Source organism: Nematostella vectensis, chromosome 15 (assembly GCF_932526225.1).
Source record: "Nematostella vectensis chromosome 15, jaNemVect1.1, whole genome shotgun sequence".
Classification (NCBI taxonomy): domain Eukaryota; kingdom Metazoa; phylum Cnidaria; class Anthozoa; order Actiniaria; family Edwardsiidae; genus Nematostella; species Nematostella vectensis.
In genome coordinates this window covers 9,138,427-9,158,304 of record NC_064048.1, presented here as the reverse complement: position 1 = coordinate 9,158,304, position 19,878 = coordinate 9,138,427, and the positions used below count along the sequence as shown (strand labels likewise).

The 19,878-nt window shown below is 41.2% G+C and overlaps 1 protein-coding gene and 1 non-coding gene across 3 annotated transcripts; one reads left to right on the top strand and one right to left on the bottom strand.

Annotated features, from left to right (window-relative positions):
- Positions 1–646: 646 nt before the first annotated feature.
- LOC5512465 lies at positions 647–18,430 on the top strand. Of its 2 annotated transcripts, none has more exons than XM_032381865.2 (6): positions 647–861; positions 7,512–8,394; positions 15,353–15,637; positions 16,148–16,402; positions 16,997–17,123; positions 17,552–18,430. In XM_032381865.2, exons 1-6 carry the CDS (start codon positions 854–856, stop codon positions 18,052–18,054), a joined length of 2,061 nt encoding a protein of 686 aa, XP_032237756.2. In that variant the 5' UTR covers positions 647–853; the 3' UTR covers positions 18,055–18,430. The 2 variants fall into 2 exon arrangements, with proteins under 2 accessions (XP_032237756.2, XP_001632770.2); XM_001632720.3 differs by lacking the exon at positions 647–861 and adding an exon at positions 4,642–4,876.
- Positions 18,431–19,372: 942 nt separating this feature from the next.
- On the bottom strand, positions 19,373–19,444 carry Trnac-gca. The gene has a single exon. It is a non-coding gene; the product is annotated as a tRNA-Cys (tRNA).
- Between the last annotated feature and the right edge of the window lie 434 nt (positions 19,445–19,878).

Below are 19,878 nucleotides of genomic sequence, written 5' to 3'. Positions count from 1 at the left end.
ATTTAAAAAAGCTGTTTTATTGTTTTGAAAGTCTTTACATACCCAGTTTGATTCTCTTTTCAAGATCATAGCTAGGTGGGTGTTGTTTTATTGTTTTGAAAGTCTTTACATACCAAGTTTGATTCTCTCTTCAAGATCATAGCTATGCGGGTGCTGTTTTATTGTTTTGAAAGTCTTCAGATACACATTTTGATTCTCTTTCAAGATCATAGCTAGGTTGGTGCTGTTTTAATGTTTTGAAAGTCTTTAGATACCCATTTTGATAGCTAGGTGGGTGCTGTTTAAATGTTTTGAAAGTCTTTAGATATCCATTTTGATTCTCTTTTCATGATCATAGCTAGGTGGGTTCATGGGTGCGGTAGAGCGCGCCTTCGATGCAAATGGTATGGTAGAAGGAGCAAAAAAATGGCATGAAATTTTCCAATTCTCAATATATAAGCCCAAGATTCCTCATACAAGGATTTCCTCTGACCAAAAGCTTAATTCCAAATTTTAAAGAAATTTAGAAGATATGAAATTTAAATATTAGCGAGCAAAGTTGCTTTATTTCTGATCAGAGCCCGACTTCTCCCTAAAAACGAGGAGAATTCATACTTTGAACATTTGAAAATTGCACTTCAAGCCTCATATCTCATATTAGAAAAAACACTTCTGTGCTTAGTCTCTGCGATCCTTCGCACAGTAAATGTTTATTGTTATATTCTACATAAACTACACACACAAGGTGTGAGGAGTGACGCGTACCAGTTTATAGGAGACCATATTACAAGTTTAATGTAAAAATATACAAACATGTTCATGTATCGACTAGAAGAAAACTGGGGGAAAACAACCACCGAAAAAACGACGCGTTATGCACTGGTAAGGTCAAGTGAAAGACAAATTTTTCGAAAATGTGCCCGTTGCTCTAATTTTACTTTATCTAAAATGGTGCACGCGTAGGCTTGACAAGAGCAATGGATCCTTCTGGAATCACATAATACGGTTCACCATAGCTTAATGCAATACCCATTTCTCATCTAACAGCATGAAGCCTATATGGCTCTTAACATTAAGTGAACGACTTGAGCCTCCCCAGGCGAAGCGTTCCCGCGATATAGATGACGTTTTAATAATGACAATGGGATGCGAAACTCTAATAACTAGGCATAGCAAGGCACTGGGGCCGAAGCTCCTTTCGTGTTATCACATTTTATTCCGAAAATAACAAATGCGTCTCAATTACCGATATCGTTTGAGTATTTCATCACGGCCTCTAGCGATGGAAAGAGGCCATGTGACCAGGATTTCACGGGTATGAATAAAATAAAATAAACTAAGAATAGATGTAGATTTTAAGATTAATAAGCCGAAATTCTAGCTCTAATGTACCCTTGAAATGCTAGCTTGCCCAATGAAATGGCTGTGCAGTACTACCATCACCATTGAAATGATTCAGTATTACTCCTGTACATCAAGGCAGGAGTCAATGTGGCTCGCATCTTAATAGCATTATTTATCCGCACTAGAATGGAAAATTTATTGCAACAAATTTGAAATAATAGAAATTAAACGAAAAGCAGAATGAGAACCTTAGTCTAAAAATATTGTTTATTGTTAATTGTAAACCTAGTGAACCTACTTGTTATGGTTGAGGACCTGAAATTAACTCAGAGACAAAATAGAACAGGACGGACGCAAATTACAAGCTGTTTTTAAGAGCGCTATTGGTTTAACCCTCTAAGACAGGTGGAAAAGCTCAGAACATAACACATTACGAGTTCGTAAGTCTTCGTTGATTGGCTAATAAGAGTGTATCACATCGCCAGTGTGATTAATGCAGGCAGAACAAAGAACATCATCAAAGAGATCACGCGCAATATTTTCAAGATTTTCCGCTTATTTATTGGCTGTATGCTTACTGAATTCAGATCTGGAGAGACTTGTTTGTACTCTTTTGGTCGTGTAATGGAGGTGAAGGTCGTCTAGTTTAGGGGTCACAGAGATAAAGAGCGCGAGCAGTTTAATTCTCACCTAATCAGTATAAGGTTTTCGTCGCTACAAGTATATGGATCATTATTTAAGGAGCACTGAAGATCATGTGTTCTAAAGAACATTATTTAAATGAAAATGAAGGAAGACGAGCGGATAGAGAATACAAGAAAAAGCAAAATGGACTCTTCCGACTCCCGCCTATTAAAATGTCATCAAAAAATAGAGACAAGCTTGGAGCAATAACAGATTCTTCCCTAGGTGAACATACGATGGACCACGGTGAAGGGGATGGCTTGATTTCATCTCTTTTGCCCTCCCGGAACCCGTCAACTGAACTCTTGACGGCTGAAGACGGTCCATGGAACAGCAAAATACGGCTTTCCCCGATTTCATTCAACAACGCACCTGAACACAAAACAGAGTCGAACATATGCATGAACTCTCCAGTACGGAAGAGGGACTCATTTTCGACTCACACCGCTGCACGGAATAAGAACCTAGATCAAGAACTCAGGGTAGTAGATCCAAAACCGGACAAGACATCACCAAGAAGCCCAAGAAGAAAGTATTCTGCCCCTGTGTTTCTCCTAAGTGACGATTCCTCTAACACGAAAACCACACCCTTACCGGAACTCAGACCTCAAGGACATAGTTATATTAGTCCATCAAATAAAGGTCTTCAACCGAGAGGGATTCTTGAGTTTCAAGATCAGCTTAATGCTACAAACAGGAGCTTTGTACCTTTACAGCAAAGCCATCCATATACGTCATATCCCGAATATTGTCAAGTAGAGTTAAGTGGCGATAACTTGCCCCCAAGAAGCCCTAGAAGTCCAAGTAAGCGTTACTCCATAAACCCATCTTCTAAGGGGAATTCTTTTGTCTACGGCAAAAAAGCCTCTATGGAAAAGGAGAGGTTACCGAAAACGAAAACACGTGGATCATCTCCAACCTCTGAATCCTGTCACTTCGCCGACAGCAGCAGGAACCTATTGGATGTTGCATCTGAGAGAATTCCGAAAAAAATCTTAAATAGGACAAATCGCTTGTCATTGGATTACAGAGAGAGGAATTCTTCCGAGAGGCTTCCAAAACCTCCTACAGATGTTAGTACAACGTTAAAAAGATGCCCATTCTCAATTCAAAGCAATAAACAACGCCGTATAAAGGCTTACAGCATCATTCATTGTGAGACTTTGGATCGCGAGATGTGCACTTACGAAGAACATCTTACCAATCTTCCTGTATCCTCACCGAGAGGCAAGGAAATGGTGAGGGATTTTGAGGGAAGAGACATCTCTTCAAGCCGTGTATTCAATGAAGACCTATCAGAAATTCTTACCAGCTTGAGTCTCGAAAAGAAACGCTTAGAAGAAAAAGTCACCGAGAATAAAGAAGAAAAGGAGGATAAAGCTAAAATCGAAGATTCACAGACGCCTGAAATTTTTTCCCATTCTTTAGATCTGTACTTTTATAACGAGTTTCGCAACAGTCGAGCAGGGCGTAGAATGGCAATATGCGAAGAGATAGAATCGGCGCTAACAAATAATGACTCTTCTAACGCTGGTTTAAGGTGGTACAGGGAGCACCTGAGACTTGAGGAGGTCTTAGGCAACTGGGTGGTGTAATTTCACATGCGCAAAGCTGGGATATGAAGTTATATAGTCCCCAGCCTTCGGAAACTCGTAAAACTAAATTTCCTCTGGTATCGTTTTATGACATTTCCTGTAAGTTTACCCCTAATGACTCGAACTAACCCGAAAACCCGTGATAATTCTGCTTCTTTTTCTCCCTTTTGGTTTTAAGTTTTATTGAAAGACTGCATTGTGATGTACCCCTTAAGTCTTTAATGAATTATTAAAAGTCACACTCCAGACGAACAAGTTTTGTCTAGGCGCGTTTTTTTTTTTTACTCCGGAATGAGAATGATTAGAATAGAAAAATCGCGCGTTCGTTTATCCCGCGTTCCCATTCCGGAATGGAGTGAAGGCCATTCCACCCATTCTGCTACCTGTAGTAGAATGAATCGAGTGCCATTCTGACCATTCTATCAACCGTTTCCATTCCAGAATGATAGGAAAAAAACGCGCCCTAAGCGTAACTTAAAGATTTTGAAAAAATATTGACTTCAAAAGCTCACCCTGCGCTCACCCATAGTTCGCCCTTATTTTTGAATCATCTTAAATCCTAAATATGTCTTGGCACCGGTTTTAACCGGAGTATTTAAAAGAGTATTTAATTACAGATATTTACGACGATGATAGAGAATTTTAAGAGTTTGGCTTACGGAGCGAAAGACCCTAATAAATTTTTACCTCATCAACAAGGAAGCGAATCGGGACAATCAGCAGCTTGAAGTGCTTTATATCACAAATGCACTATCTTCTTATTCATTATCTTGTGTAGTTGCTGTGTTATTATCTATCCATATTGGCATTTATTTTGTATAGAAAAGAAAGCTCAAACTCCAGTCACGGAACTATTACAGACCTTCACAAACGTTTTCGATGTATTTTAATTAAGTGATTCCGCGAGGGTATTTCTCAAAACGACATATTATCATTAGAAACTTCTTTAAATCGTGATACCTGTTAGAAAATTAGTTGCTAATGCAATTCAAAATGGGCTTTTAGTAGATAAATCAAAAGCCATTTATAGACAAAGTGCTTAAGTGTATTCCCAACGGACAAGTTTCTGAATAAACCTACGTGCTTAGAATACATCTAGTGTGTTTATCAATAGAACCCGTTCAATTAACTTTAATTATTTTCTGTAGCTGAGAACTTGTTTGCAAATAAAGTTTTAATGTGATGGCTGTTAACAAAACGAAGCGTCGATCAAAATACATTCAAAAGATAATGATGGACGACGAAGAGGAAAAGACGCGAAAGCCAGAAGTGAGGTTAGTACCAGCTATTCACCATGCGTTAGTAGATAATTTATGTAAGTGAGTAGAGGCTTGTTTGGATTTGTAATATATCTACCAAAAAAGCATTGTGTTTTGAGATGTGCACAACAAGTCAGCTATATAACAATATCACTGGCATGGTCGCCATTAATAAGTCATTCACTTAGCGTTGCGACTTGCTCACTTTTTGCGTTGTGTTGTTTACAACTATATAACAACAACTCAAACTTTGTTACCATGGAGCTGTTATTCGTAGGGAATCGAGAAGCAAAAAGTAAAGTTTGTTCTTTTATGAGTAAAGTAAAGCTCAATTCGTTTAATAAGGACATTGTTTATACAAAGGACACACAGCTTATTTCCATAGCAACCGCCGGAGACGGGAGAAGATACTCGAGATTTTAACTCCGGACTGTATATTCTTCGTATCATTGACTAATAATCCACTCGCCGTTCTCTAAAAAGTTAGCTTTTTTACAGAAGGGACTTTCTGTTTATGTTTTCTATTGATGGGAGACAGCAAGCTTTACTATGCGAGAATAAGCAATTGTAAAACAACTTTCTTTGATCATTTGAGATGTGAGTGCATGGACGGCATGCAACATCTTAGTTAAACCATAGGGTAAGAAAGTGATAGACAAAACGAAAGAATAGGTTCGTTGGGGATAAAGGCGATACAAATGTGCTTAATTCAAAAGCATACACATAGGGTTGAAATGAACAAACTAAATCAGTAGAGCAAATTTTTTTCGGCATTAAAAAAAGTCTGATATCGTCTTATAGTACCACTCTGTTTTTGCTCAATACCTTTATTTTATGTTACTTAGCAGAAGTGACTTAATGAAAAGTTGCTAGCCCTTGAATAAAAATAATCGGAAAAAAAACAATGACTCAAAACATAAAGCAAAAAACACTCTCCATAGAGAAAAAAAGCATATCATTTTCTTGTTTCCTTTTATTTCCCTGATTATATACGTACGCCAAGAGCGAGGGACCACCCCAAAATCGCGTGAAAAATTCATCTGCTCAGTACAAACGCCGTGTAAAGAAGTGAAGTTTATTCCAATGAAACACGTGAGATTTTCATCCGCGTCATCAGGTTATTACATGACAAGATATATGACGCCATTTATAAACTTTGTTGTTTTCAAAGAACTTTTATATACAGTCTTTCACAAAGTTCACAAATTTTACATACAGTCTTTCATAATTTTTTTTCAAAGTTTCTAGGGGTCCTCAATAGCACAGCAAAACTTGTGCAGCAAAGCAAAACAGCAAAACGTCGCCCTCTTACAAAAAAAATATAAACGACCTTAAGCGGATTATTTCCGGTGATCGCCTCTAGCAATGATAAAATTTGCGTAAAAAACGTCAAACGTGCCCAATTAATAATAGTACAGCGGACTAACAAGACCGCCTTGATGTGAGTATGGCGCATGTTATTCCGAATCTCGAAAGCCACGGAAACTATCAAAAATCGATTAAAAACCTACCGGGAAAACATAGAAAACATGTTTGCGCTCAAAGCAAAACTACTCTCATCAATAACAATAACAACACAAAAATTTTCCTAAGAATTTTCGTCAAACAATTTGTTATTCCCAATGGCAACACTCACATTTAGATATTGGGTCGCGTAGGCATCCTACTGTTTACGACATAAAAATTACCATCAGAAAAGATTGTTGTAGTGAAGCGTATTTCTACTAATGAGTTCCCCCTTCATTACGAGCAGAAAAACGTGCACAACTAAACGGTTGATTCTGGAATCGATTTTCAAAGGTTGGGTTTAAAAGCAGGAAGCCTCCCACATATGATGGGCACGTATGACACCTACCGCTTAATACTGCGAATTAAAAACGCCAAGTAGACTCCCGCTGGCAGGAAAAGTTGATCGGAAGTGTAATCCAATGCATACTCCCTCACCAGATCCCTAAGTGCCCCTATATTCTAAACTCACAAACAGCTCTTGTTTGGTTATGATACCTCTAGTTTACTTTGGAAGACAATAACGCAGAAAAAACTAAAAACTAAAAAAAACACTTAATTACCAATTTTGTTTTTTGGAAAATACCCCCCAACAAGCCTCTCCAAAACAGCTGATGGAAACGGACTCAAAATACACTTAAATTCGCCCATTTTTTCTTGGGAAAATATCCCCCAACAAGCGTCTCCAAACCAGCCGATGGAAACGGACTCAAAAAACACTTAATTCACCCATTTTTTTTGGAAAATATCCCCCAACAAGCCTCTCCAAACTAGCCGATGGAAACGGACTCAAAATACACTTAATTCACCCATTTTTTTCTTAAATATTCCACAACAAGCCTCTCCAAACCAGCCGATGGAAACGGACTCTTCTCACAATTAGTGCTTTGTCATTCTCAAGGTACTCTGTTCAGGCTTCCAAGAACGACTTCTCATCCTTAAAAACATCGCCTTAAAAGAGATGTCCCCCTAATATCTTCTAAGTTTTAGTGTCCCCCCATAATTCCAGGCCTAACTACAGCTCTGAAAGAGAGGGCCGGGTTAACTGTCTGTTTGAAGAACCTCTAGTCTCAGACATCGAGCATATGTTTCAACGTGCAAAATAAACACGTTTGTTGATATTTTACTTTGCATTTGCTTGTAGCACAAGAATATCAAAATGGGCATCCGGGACACCCGACAAGACGGATGACGTCATCCTTGAGCACAGCTTCCTCGGGATTAAGCTTAAGATCCCGCGGGACGCTGTCAGTAATGTCCAACCATTATCAGTAAAACTGCGGGTTAACAACAACCCGTCTTTTGAGCCATCCCTAGAGGGAAATGATCTTAGAGTGTACGACATCATCCAAGTATGGCCGAAAGAATTCGAGTTTAGTCCCCCAGCCGAGTTGCAGCTGAAGTTGCCTAGCTGCGTGAGTAAGAAATCCGCTGGACAGGTTGTCTGCATGTTCAGCAACATCATAACAGTTAAAAATGGTGTGCGACATTTGAAATGGGGCAGAATGGATTCACGGAGATTTGTCATGAATGACACAAGGACAGAAGCAAAGATAATTTGTAAATACTCGGGTTATTATACATTAATATTGACCCAATGCCCCGAGTGTACCACAAGGATCAATCCTGGGGAATCTTTTATCGTAAAAGTCGAGGGTTACAACGGACTCAATATTCAATTTGTAGAAGGCTGCGTGGAAAGGGAGACTAAAATCACCCTCAAAGTCGTTTGCATCGAGGATTTGTACAACTCTCCGATGGCAAGTCCGACATCTCCCAATACTCGCCGAAAAATCCCTATACAACACAGAGCCGACGAAAATACGCTGGACGTTACCGGCAGCCCTGTGGTTTTGGTACGACCGATACATGAGCGGTTTGGAAGACCTGTTCGCTTGTCATTGCCGTTGCTAGGCAGCACTTTTGAAGAGATCTTTAAGATGGACTCCTCGCGTCTAGTTGTACTGCAGAGTCGAATGCTGGACGACGAGACTGTTGTGTGGAATCATCACTATAGTACACCCGAGGTGAGCTGTGGAGTTTGGAGCGAAGAATATGGCCGCGCGGCCTAATAAGATGAAATAATATAAGGGAGGGGTGGGTCAGTTGATGCCGTTTTCAAGGTCGGGGGTTTATTTAAAGCCATCTTGCCCGATTCATACGTCGCGCTCCGGCCATGCCGCAGGTTGTTGACTTAAATTACGATTCGCCTTACGATTTGAGACATTGCACTTAATGCCTCGCATTCAATTGGTGACCAGTCGAAGTTGACACCAATCCTATTTGGCACGAACCAAAAGAATCATGGCGTTTGATTCGTCGCAACATCGGTGTCTTGCCTTTGTCGGTTCAGCTCTCCCCACCCCAAAAAACGTGATGGGAAGGCAATTTTTTCGGTAAAGCCACCCCTCCTCCTCTTCCAAACCTAGTCTCTGAAATATAAAGAACATGATGGGAAAGCCACCTCTCCTTCTCTTCCCAACCCAGTCTCTGAAATATAAAGAACATGATGGGAAAGCCAACCCTTCTCCTCTTCCCAACCTAGTCTCTGAAATATAAAGGACATGATGGGAAAGCGACCTCTCCTTCTCTTCCCAACCCAGTCTCTGAAATATAAAGAACATGATGGGAAAGCCAACCCTTCTCCTCTTCCCAACCTAGTCTCTGAAATATAAAGGACATGATGGGAAAGCCACCTCTCCTTCTCTTCCTAATTTAGTCTCTGAAATATAAAGAACATGATGGGAAAGCCAACCCTTCTCCTCTTCCTAACCTAGTCTCTGAAATATAAAGAACATGATGGGAAAGCCACCTCTCCTTCTCTTCCTAGCTTAGTCTCTGAAATATAAAGAACATGATGGGAAAGCCAACCCTTCTCCTCTTCCCAACCTAGTCTCTGAAATATAAAGGACATGATGGGAAAGCGACCTCTCCTTCTCTTCCCAACCTAGGCCCTGAAATATAAAGAACAAGATGGGAAAGCCAACCCTTCTCCTCTTCCCAACCTAGGCTCTGAAATATAAAGAACATGATGGGAAAGCCACCTCTCCTTCTCTTCCTAATTTAGTCTCTGAAATATAAAGAACATGATGGGAAAGCCAACCCTTCTCCTCTTCCTAACCTAGTCTCTGAAATATAAAGAACTTGATGGGAAAGCCACCTCTCCTCCTTTTCCCAACCTAGGCCCTGAAATATAAAGAACATGATGGGAAAGCCACCTCTCCTTCTCTTCCTAGCTTAGTCTCTGAAATATAAAGAACATGATGGGAAAGCCAACCCTTCTCCTCTTCCTAACCTAGTCTCTGAAATATAAAAAACGTGATGGGAAAGCCACCTCTCCTCCTCTTCCCAACCTAGTCTCTAAAATATAAAGAACATGATGGGAAAGCCAACCCTTCTCCTCTTCCCAACCTAGGCTCTGAAATATAAAGAACATGATGGGTAAGCCACCTCTCCTCCTCTTCCCAACCTAGTCTCTGAAATATAAAGAACATGATGGGAAAGCCACCTCTCCTCCTCTTCCCAACCTAGTCTCTGAAATATAAAGAACATGATGGGAAAGCCAACCCTTCTCCTCTTCCCAACCTAGTCTCTGAAATATAAAGGACATGATGGGAAAGCGACCTCTCCTTCTCTTCCCAACCTAGGCCCTGAAATATAAAGAACAAGATGGGAAAGCCAACCCTTCTCCTCTTCCCAACCTAGGCTCTGAAATATAAAGAACATGATGGGAAAGCCACCTCTCCTTCTCTTCCTAACTTAGTCTCTGAAATATAAAGAACATGATGGGAAAGCCAACCCTTCTCCTCTTCCTAACCTAGTCTCTGAAATATAAAGAACTTGATGGGAAAGCCACCTCTCCTCCTCTTCCCAACCTAGTCTCTGAAATATAAAGAACATGATGGGAAAGCCAACCCTTCTCCTCTTCCCAACCTAGTCTCTGAAATATAAAAAACATGATGGGAAAGCCACCTCTCCTCCTCTTCCCAACCTAGTCTCTGAAATATAAAGAACATGATGGGAAAGCCACCTCTCCTTCTCTTCCTAACTTAGTCTCTGAAATATAAAGAACATGATGGGAAAGCCAACCCTTCTCCTCTTCCTAACCTAGTCTCTGAAATATAAAGAACTTGATGGGAAAGCCACCTCTCCTCCTCTTCCCAACCTAGGCTCTGAAATATAAAAAACATGATGGGAAAGCCACCTCTCCTCCTCTTCCCAACCTAGTCTCTGAAATATAAAGAACATGATGGGAAAGCCAACCCTTCTCCTCTTCCCAACCTAGTCTCTGAAATATAAAGGACATGATGGGAAAGCGACCTCTCCTTCTCTTCCCAACCTAGGCCCTGAAATATAAAGAACAAGATGGGAAAGCCAACCCTTCTCCTCTTCCCAACCTAGGCTCTGAAATATAAAGAACATGATGGGAAAGCCACCTCTCCTTCTCTTCCTAACTTAGTCTCTGAAATATAAAGAACATGATGGGAAAGCCAACCCTTCTCCTCTTCCTAACCTAGTCTCTGAAATATAAAGAACTTGATGGGAAAGCCACCTCTCCTCCTCTTCCCAACCTAGTCTCTGAAATATAAAGAACATGATGGGAAAGCCAACCCTTCTCCTCTTCCCAACCTAGTCTCTGAAATATAAAAAACATGATGGGAAAGCCACCTCTCCTCCTCTTCCCAACCTAGTCTCTGAAATATAAAGAACATGATGGGAAAGCCACCTCTCCTTCTCTTCCTAACTTAGTCTCTGAAATATAAAGAACATGATGGGAAAGCCAACCCTTCTCCTCTTCCTAACCTAGTCTCTGAAATATAAAGAACTTGATGGGAAAGCCACCTCTCCTCCTCTTCCCAACCTAGGCTCTGAAATATAAAAAACATGATGGGAAAGCCACCTCTCCTCCTCTTCCCAACCTAGGCCCTGAAATATAAAGAACATGATGGGAAAGCCACCTCTCCTCCTCTTCCCAACCTAGGCCCTGAAATATAAAAAACATGATGGGAAAGCCACCTCTCCTCCTCTTCCCAACCTAGGCCCTGAAATATAAAGGACATGATGGGAAAGCGACCTCTCCTTCTCTTCCCAACCTAGGCCCTGAAATATAAAGAACAAGATGGGAAAGCCAACCCTTCTCCTCTTCCCAACCTAGGCTCTGAAATATAAAGAACATGATGGGAAAGCCACCTCTCCTTCTCTTCCTAATTTAGTCTCTGAAATATAAAGAACATGATGGGAAAGCCACCTCTCCTTCTCTTCCTAATTTAGTCTCTGAAATATAAAGAACATGATGGGAAAGCCAACCCTTCTCCTCTTCCTAACCTAGTCTCTGAAATATAAAGAACATGATGGGAAAGCCACCTCTCCTTCTCTTCCTAACTTAGTCTCTGAAATATAAAGAACATGATGGGAAAGCCAACCCTTCTCCTCTTCCTAACCTAGTCTCTGAAATATAAAGAACTTGATGGGAAAGCCACCTCTCCTTCTCTTCCCAACCTAGGCCCTGAAATATAAAGAACAAGATGGGAAAGCCAACCCTTCTCCTCTTCCCAACCTAGTCTCTGAAATATAAAGAACATGATGGGAAAGCCACCTCTCCTTCTCTTCCTAGCTTAGTCTCTGAAATATAAAGAACATGATGGGAAAGCCAACCCTTCTCCTCTTCCCAACCTAGTCTCTGAAATATAAAGGACATGATGGGAAAGCGACCTCTCCTTCTCTTCCCAACCTAGGCCCTGAAATATAAAGAACAAGATGGGAAAGCCAACCCTTCTCCTCTTCCCAACCTAGGCTCTGAAATATAAAGAACATGATGGGAAAGCCACCTCTCCTTCTCTTCCTAATTTAGTCTCTGAAATATAAAGAACATGATGGGAAAGCCAACCCTTCTCCTCTTCCTAACCTAGTCTCTGAAATATAAAGAACTTGATGGGAAAGCCACCTCTCCTCCTTTTCCCAACCTAGGCCCTGAAATATAAAGAACATGATGGGAAAGCCACCTCTCCTTCTCTTCCTAGCTTAGTCTCTGAAATATAAAGAACATGATGGGAAAGCCAACCCTTCTCCTCTTCCTAACCTAGTCTCTGAAATATAAAAAACGTGATGGGAAAGCCACCTCTCCTCCTCTTCCCAACCTAGTCTCTAAAATATAAAGAACATGATGGGAAAGCCAACCCTTCTCCTCTTCCCAACCTAGGCTCTGAAATATAAAGAACATGATGGGTAAGCCACCTCTCCTCCTCTTCCCAACCTAGTCTCTGAAATATAAAGAACATGATGGGAAAGCCACCTCTCCTCCTCTTCCCAACCTAGTCTCTGAAATATAAAGAACATGATGGGAAAGCCAACCCTTCTCCTCTTCCCAACCTAGTCTCTGAAATATAAAGGACATGATGGGAAAGCGACCTCTCCTTCTCTTCCCAACCTAGGCCCTGAAATATAAAGAACAAGATGGGAAAGCCAACCCTTCTCCTCTTCCCAACCTAGGCTCTGAAATATAAAGAACATGATGGGAAAGCCACCTCTCCTTCTCTTCCTAACTTAGTCTCTGAAATATAAAGAACATGATGGGAAAGCCAACCCTTCTCCTCTTCCTAACCTAGTCTCTGAAATATAAAGAACTTGATGGGAAAGCCACCTCTCCTCCTCTTCCCAACCTAGTCTCTGAAATATAAAGAACATGATGGGAAAGCCAACCCTTCTCCTCTTCCCAACCTAGTCTCTGAAATATAAAAAACATGATGGGAAAGCCACCTCTCCTCCTCTTCCCAACCTAGTCTCTGAAATATAAAGAACATGATGGGAAAGCCACCTCTCCTTCTCTTCCTAACTTAGTCTCTGAAATATAAAGAACATGATGGGAAAGCCAACCCTTCTCCTCTTCCTAACCTAGTCTCTGAAATATAAAGAACTTGATGGGAAAGCCACCTCTCCTCCTCTTCCCAACCTAGGCTCTGAAATATAAAAAACATGATGGGAAAGCCACCTCTCCTCCTCTTCCCAACCTAGTCTCTGAAATATAAAGAACATGATGGGAAAGCCAACCCTTCTCCTCTTCCCAACCTAGTCTCTGAAATATAAAGGACATGATGGGAAAGCGACCTCTCCTTCTCTTCCCAACCTAGGCCCTGAAATATAAAGAACAAGATGGGAAAGCCAACCCTTCTCCTCTTCCCAACCTAGGCTCTGAAATATAAAGAACATGATGGGAAAGCCACCTCTCCTTCTCTTCCTAACTTAGTCTCTGAAATATAAAGAACATGATGGGAAAGCCAACCCTTCTCCTCTTCCTAACCTAGTCTCTGAAATATAAAGAACTTGATGGGAAAGCCACCTCTCCTCCTCTTCCCAACCTAGTCTCTGAAATATAAAGAACATGATGGGAAAGCCAACCCTTCTCCTCTTCCCAACCTAGTCTCTGAAATATAAAAAACATGATGGGAAAGCCACCTCTCCTCCTCTTCCCAACCTAGTCTCTGAAATATAAAGAACATGATGGGAAAGCCACCTCTCCTTCTCTTCCTAACTTAGTCTCTGAAATATAAAGAACATGATGGGAAAGCCAACCCTTCTCCTCTTCCTAACCTAGTCTCTGAAATATAAAGAACTTGATGGGAAAGCCACCTCTCCTCCTCTTCCCAACCTAGGCTCTGAAATATAAAAAACATGATGGGAAAGCCACCTCTCCTCCTCTTCCCAACCTAGGCCCTGAAATATAAAGAACATGATGGGAAAGCCACCTCTCCTCCTCTTCCCAACCTAGGCCCTGAAATATAAAAAACATGATGGGAAAGCCACCTCTCCTCCTCTTCCCAACCTAGGCCCTGAAATATAAAGAACATGATGGGAAAGCCACCTCTCCTCCTCTTCCCAACCTAGGCCCTGAAATATAAAAAACATGATGGGAAAGCCACCTCTCCTCCTCTTCCCAACCTAGGCTCTGAAATATAAAAAACATGATGGGAAAGCCACCTCTCCTCCTCTTCCCAACCTAGGCCCTGAAATATAAAAAACATGATGGGAAAGCCACCTCTCCTCCTCTTCCCAACCTAGTCTCTGAAATATTAAGAACATGATGGGAAAGCCACCTCTCCTCCTCTTCCCAACCTAGTCTCTGAAATATAAAAAACATGATGGGAAAGCCAACCCTTCTCCTCTTCCCAACCTAGTCTCTGAAATATAAAGAACATGATGGGTAAGCCACCTCTCCTCCTCTTCCCAACCTAGGCCCTGAAATATAAAGAACATGATGGGAAAGCCACCCCTTCTCCTCTTCCCAACCTAGGCCCTGAAATATAAAGAACATGATGGGAAAGCCAACCCTTCTCCTCTTCCCAACCTAGGCCCTGAAATATAAAGAACATGATGGGAAAGCCACCTCTCCTCTTCTCAACCTAGTCCCTGAAATATAAAGAACATGATGGGAAAGCCACCTCTCCTCCTCTTCTCAACCTAGTCTCTGAAATATAAAGAACATGATGGGAAAGCCAACCCTCCTCCTCTTCCCAACCTAGGCCCTGAAATATTAAGAACATGATGGGAAAGCCACCTCTCCTCCTCTTCTCAACCTAGTCTCTGAAATATAAAGAACATGATGGGAAAGCCACCTCTCGTCCTCTTCCCAACCTAGGCCCTGAAATATAAAGAACATGATGGGTAAGCCACCTCTCCTCCTCTTCCCAACCTAGGCCCTGAAATATAAAGAACATGATGGGAAAGCCATCTCTTCTCCTCTTCCCAACCTAGGCCCTGAAATATAAAGAACATGATGGGAAAGCCAACCCTTCTCATCTTCTTAACCTAGGCCCTGAAATATAAAGAACATGATGGGAAAGCCACTCCTTCTCCTCTTCCCAACCTAGGCCCTGAAATATAAAGAACATGATGAGAAAGCCAACCCTTCTCCTCTTCCCAACCTAGTCTCTGAAATATAAAGAACATGATGGGAAGGCATGATGGGAAGGCAATTTGTTTGTGTTACAGATCGAGCTCGACGCACATGGGAATCGAATCGCGACGTTTCTCATCACAAGTGGTGGCCTGTACAAACTGGTCAGACGTCTCCCAAGCAAAAATATGCGCATCATATCGGAAATGACGTCTCAAATCTCACGCGAGCTGTGCTTGTCAACCTCGCCTTTAATGGTAACTGCAAATCTCAGAGGACTGGTGACGGAAATAGCAGAACCTGGCAAGCAATTTGTGTTAAGGATAGCGTTGATGGACACCCATCAATCAAGAAATCCAGACAGCTGTTTTATTGCTGAGGTAAAATGTCTTTGTTTGATGCAGTGAATCTTGAACAGGGCTACTGGGCTATAGCTCTCAATGCAAAGGGAGTGCATTATTTAAGTCAACGGGCTTAACTTTAGCTTGGGTTGAAGCTGTGCTGCCTTTTACACGCAGGCAGCCAGACCTTTTCATTTGTGGTTCCCCACACTTTTCATTCGACACCGTTCCTAAGTAGTTTTCCAACGGAAATCTGGTCGACTACCTACTTTTCGATTTAAAACACGTCACTCTAGTTACAAATCACTATAACCTGGACTTGTGAAAACTAAGAAATAGTGGTTTTATTATATTTCAGATTGGGTTAGTGGGACAATATAGAAACATTAAGAAAATATCCGGGGGCAGAGCCCAACCCCTACCGGTCATTTCCTTATAATTTTTGAAAATATTGGGAGGGGGCACATGTACCCACTTGCCACACCCTGGATATACTTTTTATACCGAATTTGTGTACGTGAATTGTAAAGCTGATTGTTTATTTTACAGGTTTGTTCCCAGTACCTCACGGTCCCACTTGGCAGAGTCCGCTTCCTTGTCCGCGGGAGGTTCGAGCCCGACCGTGACGTTACTGAACATTCGGAAGAGCGAACGATCACGTTTATAGGGAAGACCGCATTCGTCGACTTTAACCTGAAATTAAGGCTGAGCGACCCCACGAAGATCCCGGATAATATGGGGAAAGTTACACTGTACGCGGGCGCCGATGCCCAATACTATATCAACCTGCATAAGCCGATGAAGGTAAGTCAGCGGAGTGAGCTCGATGCAAATGCGCATATTTCAAATCAATGTATCGTAACCCGCAGTGCTTCATGGTTACTGTATAAATGGCTGAACCCTGGTATCAGAGAGCCACAGGAATGTTCACCGGAACATGGACAAGAATTCCACCGCTTTTGAAGCCTGGATTTGCTTTTATTCACGCTCATTTGCTTAGTTATTTGATAAGCCCACAACTCCTACAAGGGGCGTGGCCAGGGGGTGGCCCAGGCCCCCCCTTTAGCTGCAAAAAATACAGTAAATGTATGAGACATTGCTAAAATTCAGGAGAAAATGCCTTGAAGGGGCCTTTTAGGCCCCCTGCTGTTAAAAATCCTAGCTACGCCTCTGGGATTTATTTTCATTTGTGCGCTTATTTATTTTGATACCCATGAAGCACTGCGGGCTAGGATACTAGGTTCTCCGTGTGCAACCTGAATTTTGATAGTTGTTTACCATGCTAATACATCAAAAATTGCCTCAAACCAGACTACAGATTATGTAACACCAATCATTTTTTTATAACTTTTTAAGGAAACCTTGTAATATAATCTTACGCTTTTTAATATCTTTTAGATTCCCAAACTCCATGACTCCAAAAAGGCAAAGAAAGAGAGAAAAGCTCGGGTTCTTAAGCAGAAACCGTTGCTAAAGAGGATGTCATCCATGGCGACATTCACAAGCAACTCGACCGTCTTTCCAGGTGCGTAAACAACATAGTGTCCATCATCCTGTCATCCAGCTAGATCATTACAACGAAACTTTGTTGTCGTTGTTGTTGTTGACTACAATGAAGGTGCATTAGAGGTGATGATGATGATTGATGAAAATTGAGGAGATAATATCAGGGAGCTCCGTCAATTTCTTTTTAGGACATTAAATACCATATTTTGATGTCCGTTTAAATAATTTATTGCCCTGTGTACACTCATAATTTTCACTTGCATGGATCCGTGCTTTGACTAAGACTTTGAAGGCCGCATTTTGAAATAAGGCCGGGACCCTAACGTTTTATAAAACCACAGCTTTTCCGCGATCACTGGTATGTAGATATTTTTTAATGCTTTCGGGCATTCATTGGTATGTAGTATTATGTGAATAGAGCTTATGTGGTGTTCCTTTTTTTCTCAGGAACAGCTGATGAAACACTTATGGAGAAGAACGAAGCAGAATCTCAAATTACCCCAGACATCGATACCATATTCGAGCCCTGTTATCCAATCAAGGATCAGAACAATAATACCACAACAGCTTCCGGTCCCCTTGATAAAACGACTTCCGGTTCGTCATCGCGAACTTCTGGTACATTTACTTTCAGTTCCGAGTCACGTGGTTTGTCTGTCACTTCTTTATCAAGAATGTCAAATATCGCTTCAACAAAAATGAGTGGAGAGGATGAGGGAAATTTAAAAAAGCCAGAAGATGATAATTACTTCGAAGATCAATTCTTATTTAACGAGCAAATGAAGGCTGAGCATGAGGTATCAAATACAGGTGGAGGCGGCTGCGAGGGACTGGGCCTACAGGGGCCACACGCGGACTGGGGTCGAGGGACACGCCCACCTAGAAGGCTATCTAAGCCAAGTAGTCTCAGCTCTGATAGCTTGGGATCCGAGATTCTTAACATGGAGTAGGTAACATGAACGAAGGGGGGAGTTAAATGAGAGGGGAATAGTACGACCAACGGATTACAATTGCGGAAATAAAATCATGAAATAAAATATATATATATATATATATAAAGCTGGAATATAGAAAGAAAGGTCCGTGTACCCCTGGTAATATAAAAGAAGGGAAATGAGGCAATAATATGGTCCCTAATCTTTTTTTACCCCTTACATTTCAATTGTAAAAAAAATGTAGCGTAGCCATCAGGCAACATTGTAACGCAATAATTCTGGTACACGCATGTCTCGTCGGTAGAGAGCAGAAACATTATATCTAAATATTTACTAGCAATTTTGCTGTAAATATATAAATATCCAATAAAAGGAACAGATATGCAAAAAATGTCAATAATAAAACAAGGAGAATAATTAATAGAAGCTGGAGTGAAGACGCGAGGCGCTCATATAATCTGTATTCTTAGGCGAGGCGCTTATTTGAGAAAGGCGCTTGTTCGCCTTTAGGGGAGGCGCTTATTCGGACGAGAACCTTACTCATATCTTACTATTAGGCAAGGCGCTTATACGGGGGAGGCGCTTATCTGTATCTTTCCTCTTAGGCAAGGCGCTGATACGGGGGAGGCGCTTATCTATATCTTTCCTCTTAGGCAAGGCGCTTATACAGGGGAGGCGTTTATCTATATCTTTCCTCTTAGGCAAGGAGCTTATACAGGGGGAGGCGTTTATCTATATCTTTCCTCTTAGGCAAGGCGCTTATACGGGGGAGGCGTTTATTTATATCTTTCATCTTAGGCAAGGCGCTTATACGGGGGAGGCGTTTATCTATATCTTTTCTCTTAGGCGAGGCGTTTTTTCGAGGAAGGCGCTTATTCAAATTTTTCTCTAAACGCCGCATATCAGTCTTGTATGCGATTGGAAGCAATGTTCTAGACCCAATATCTCTTCCATATAACTTCCTATAACTTCTATAAATGGACCCCACAGTTGTGAGTCTGATTCTGTATTAATTTATTAGGATCATTTTAATATTGGTTACGGTTGTAGAACACTGTGAAACACATTAAAATAATTATTCTTATCTCCAGCAAACTAAATTTCCAGGAAAATGTCTTGTGCGATTTCCCACCAATTCGCCGTCTAGTTTTCCGTTGCCGAAAACTCGTGTTAAAAAAGATCGCGATGTTAAAATGGGTGAAATAAAATGGAAGCAAGCAATCCGAAACCATAGACTATTCCATTTTGCGTCAAATTTACTTTGTCTTCACAACATAATCCTATCATTGCTTTTAACTCTTAAAATAGGAAACTAAAAAGAATATGGAAAAAAAGGGGGCAACCGGGATCGAACCGGTGACCTCTCGATCTGCAGTCGAATGCTCTACCACTGAGCTATGCCCCCATCCATGAGGATTTCCCTGTTAGTTTATGGTATTGATTCACTTGTTCTCGATACATCACTGGTGGCAGCGACGCATCCAATTAAAATTGAATAGGAAGAGCACTTTTTACCTTGGTACCATGCTTTTTTTTTAAATCACGAAAAAATATATTCGTTCAGTGCTTTAACTTAAACATGCAACAAATCGAAGAAAATATTGAAATGGATAGAGAGCAAAAGTTGTATTTGGGACTATATTTTCATTGTTCTTTTTACCAGCTGTTTCATTAAAAGTGTGTCTTTGATTATATATCCAAATTTTCTGAAAATGTAAAGTGTAAGCAATGATTCCAAATAAATCTTTTATTGCGACTAATCACACAAATACATATATATATCTGCAATATCGCAGTCTTACTTTCTGTTGTTTGCGTCAACTGTTCATTTATTAATCA

Excerpts from the sequence above, each read along its gene's own strand:
- LOC5512465 (XM_001632720.3), top strand. The coding sequence starts at position 4,785 with ATGGCTGTTAACAAAACGAAGCGTCGATCAAAATACATTCAAAAGATA. Across the intron at positions 4,877-7,511 it reads ACGCGAAAGCCAGAAGTGAG|CACAAGAATATCAAAATGGG; the intron begins GTTAGTACCAGC and ends ATTTGCTTGTAG. Across the intron at positions 16,403-16,996 it reads ACCTGCATAAGCCGATGAAG|ATTCCCAAACTCCATGACTC; the intron begins GTAAGTCAGCGG and ends AATATCTTTTAG.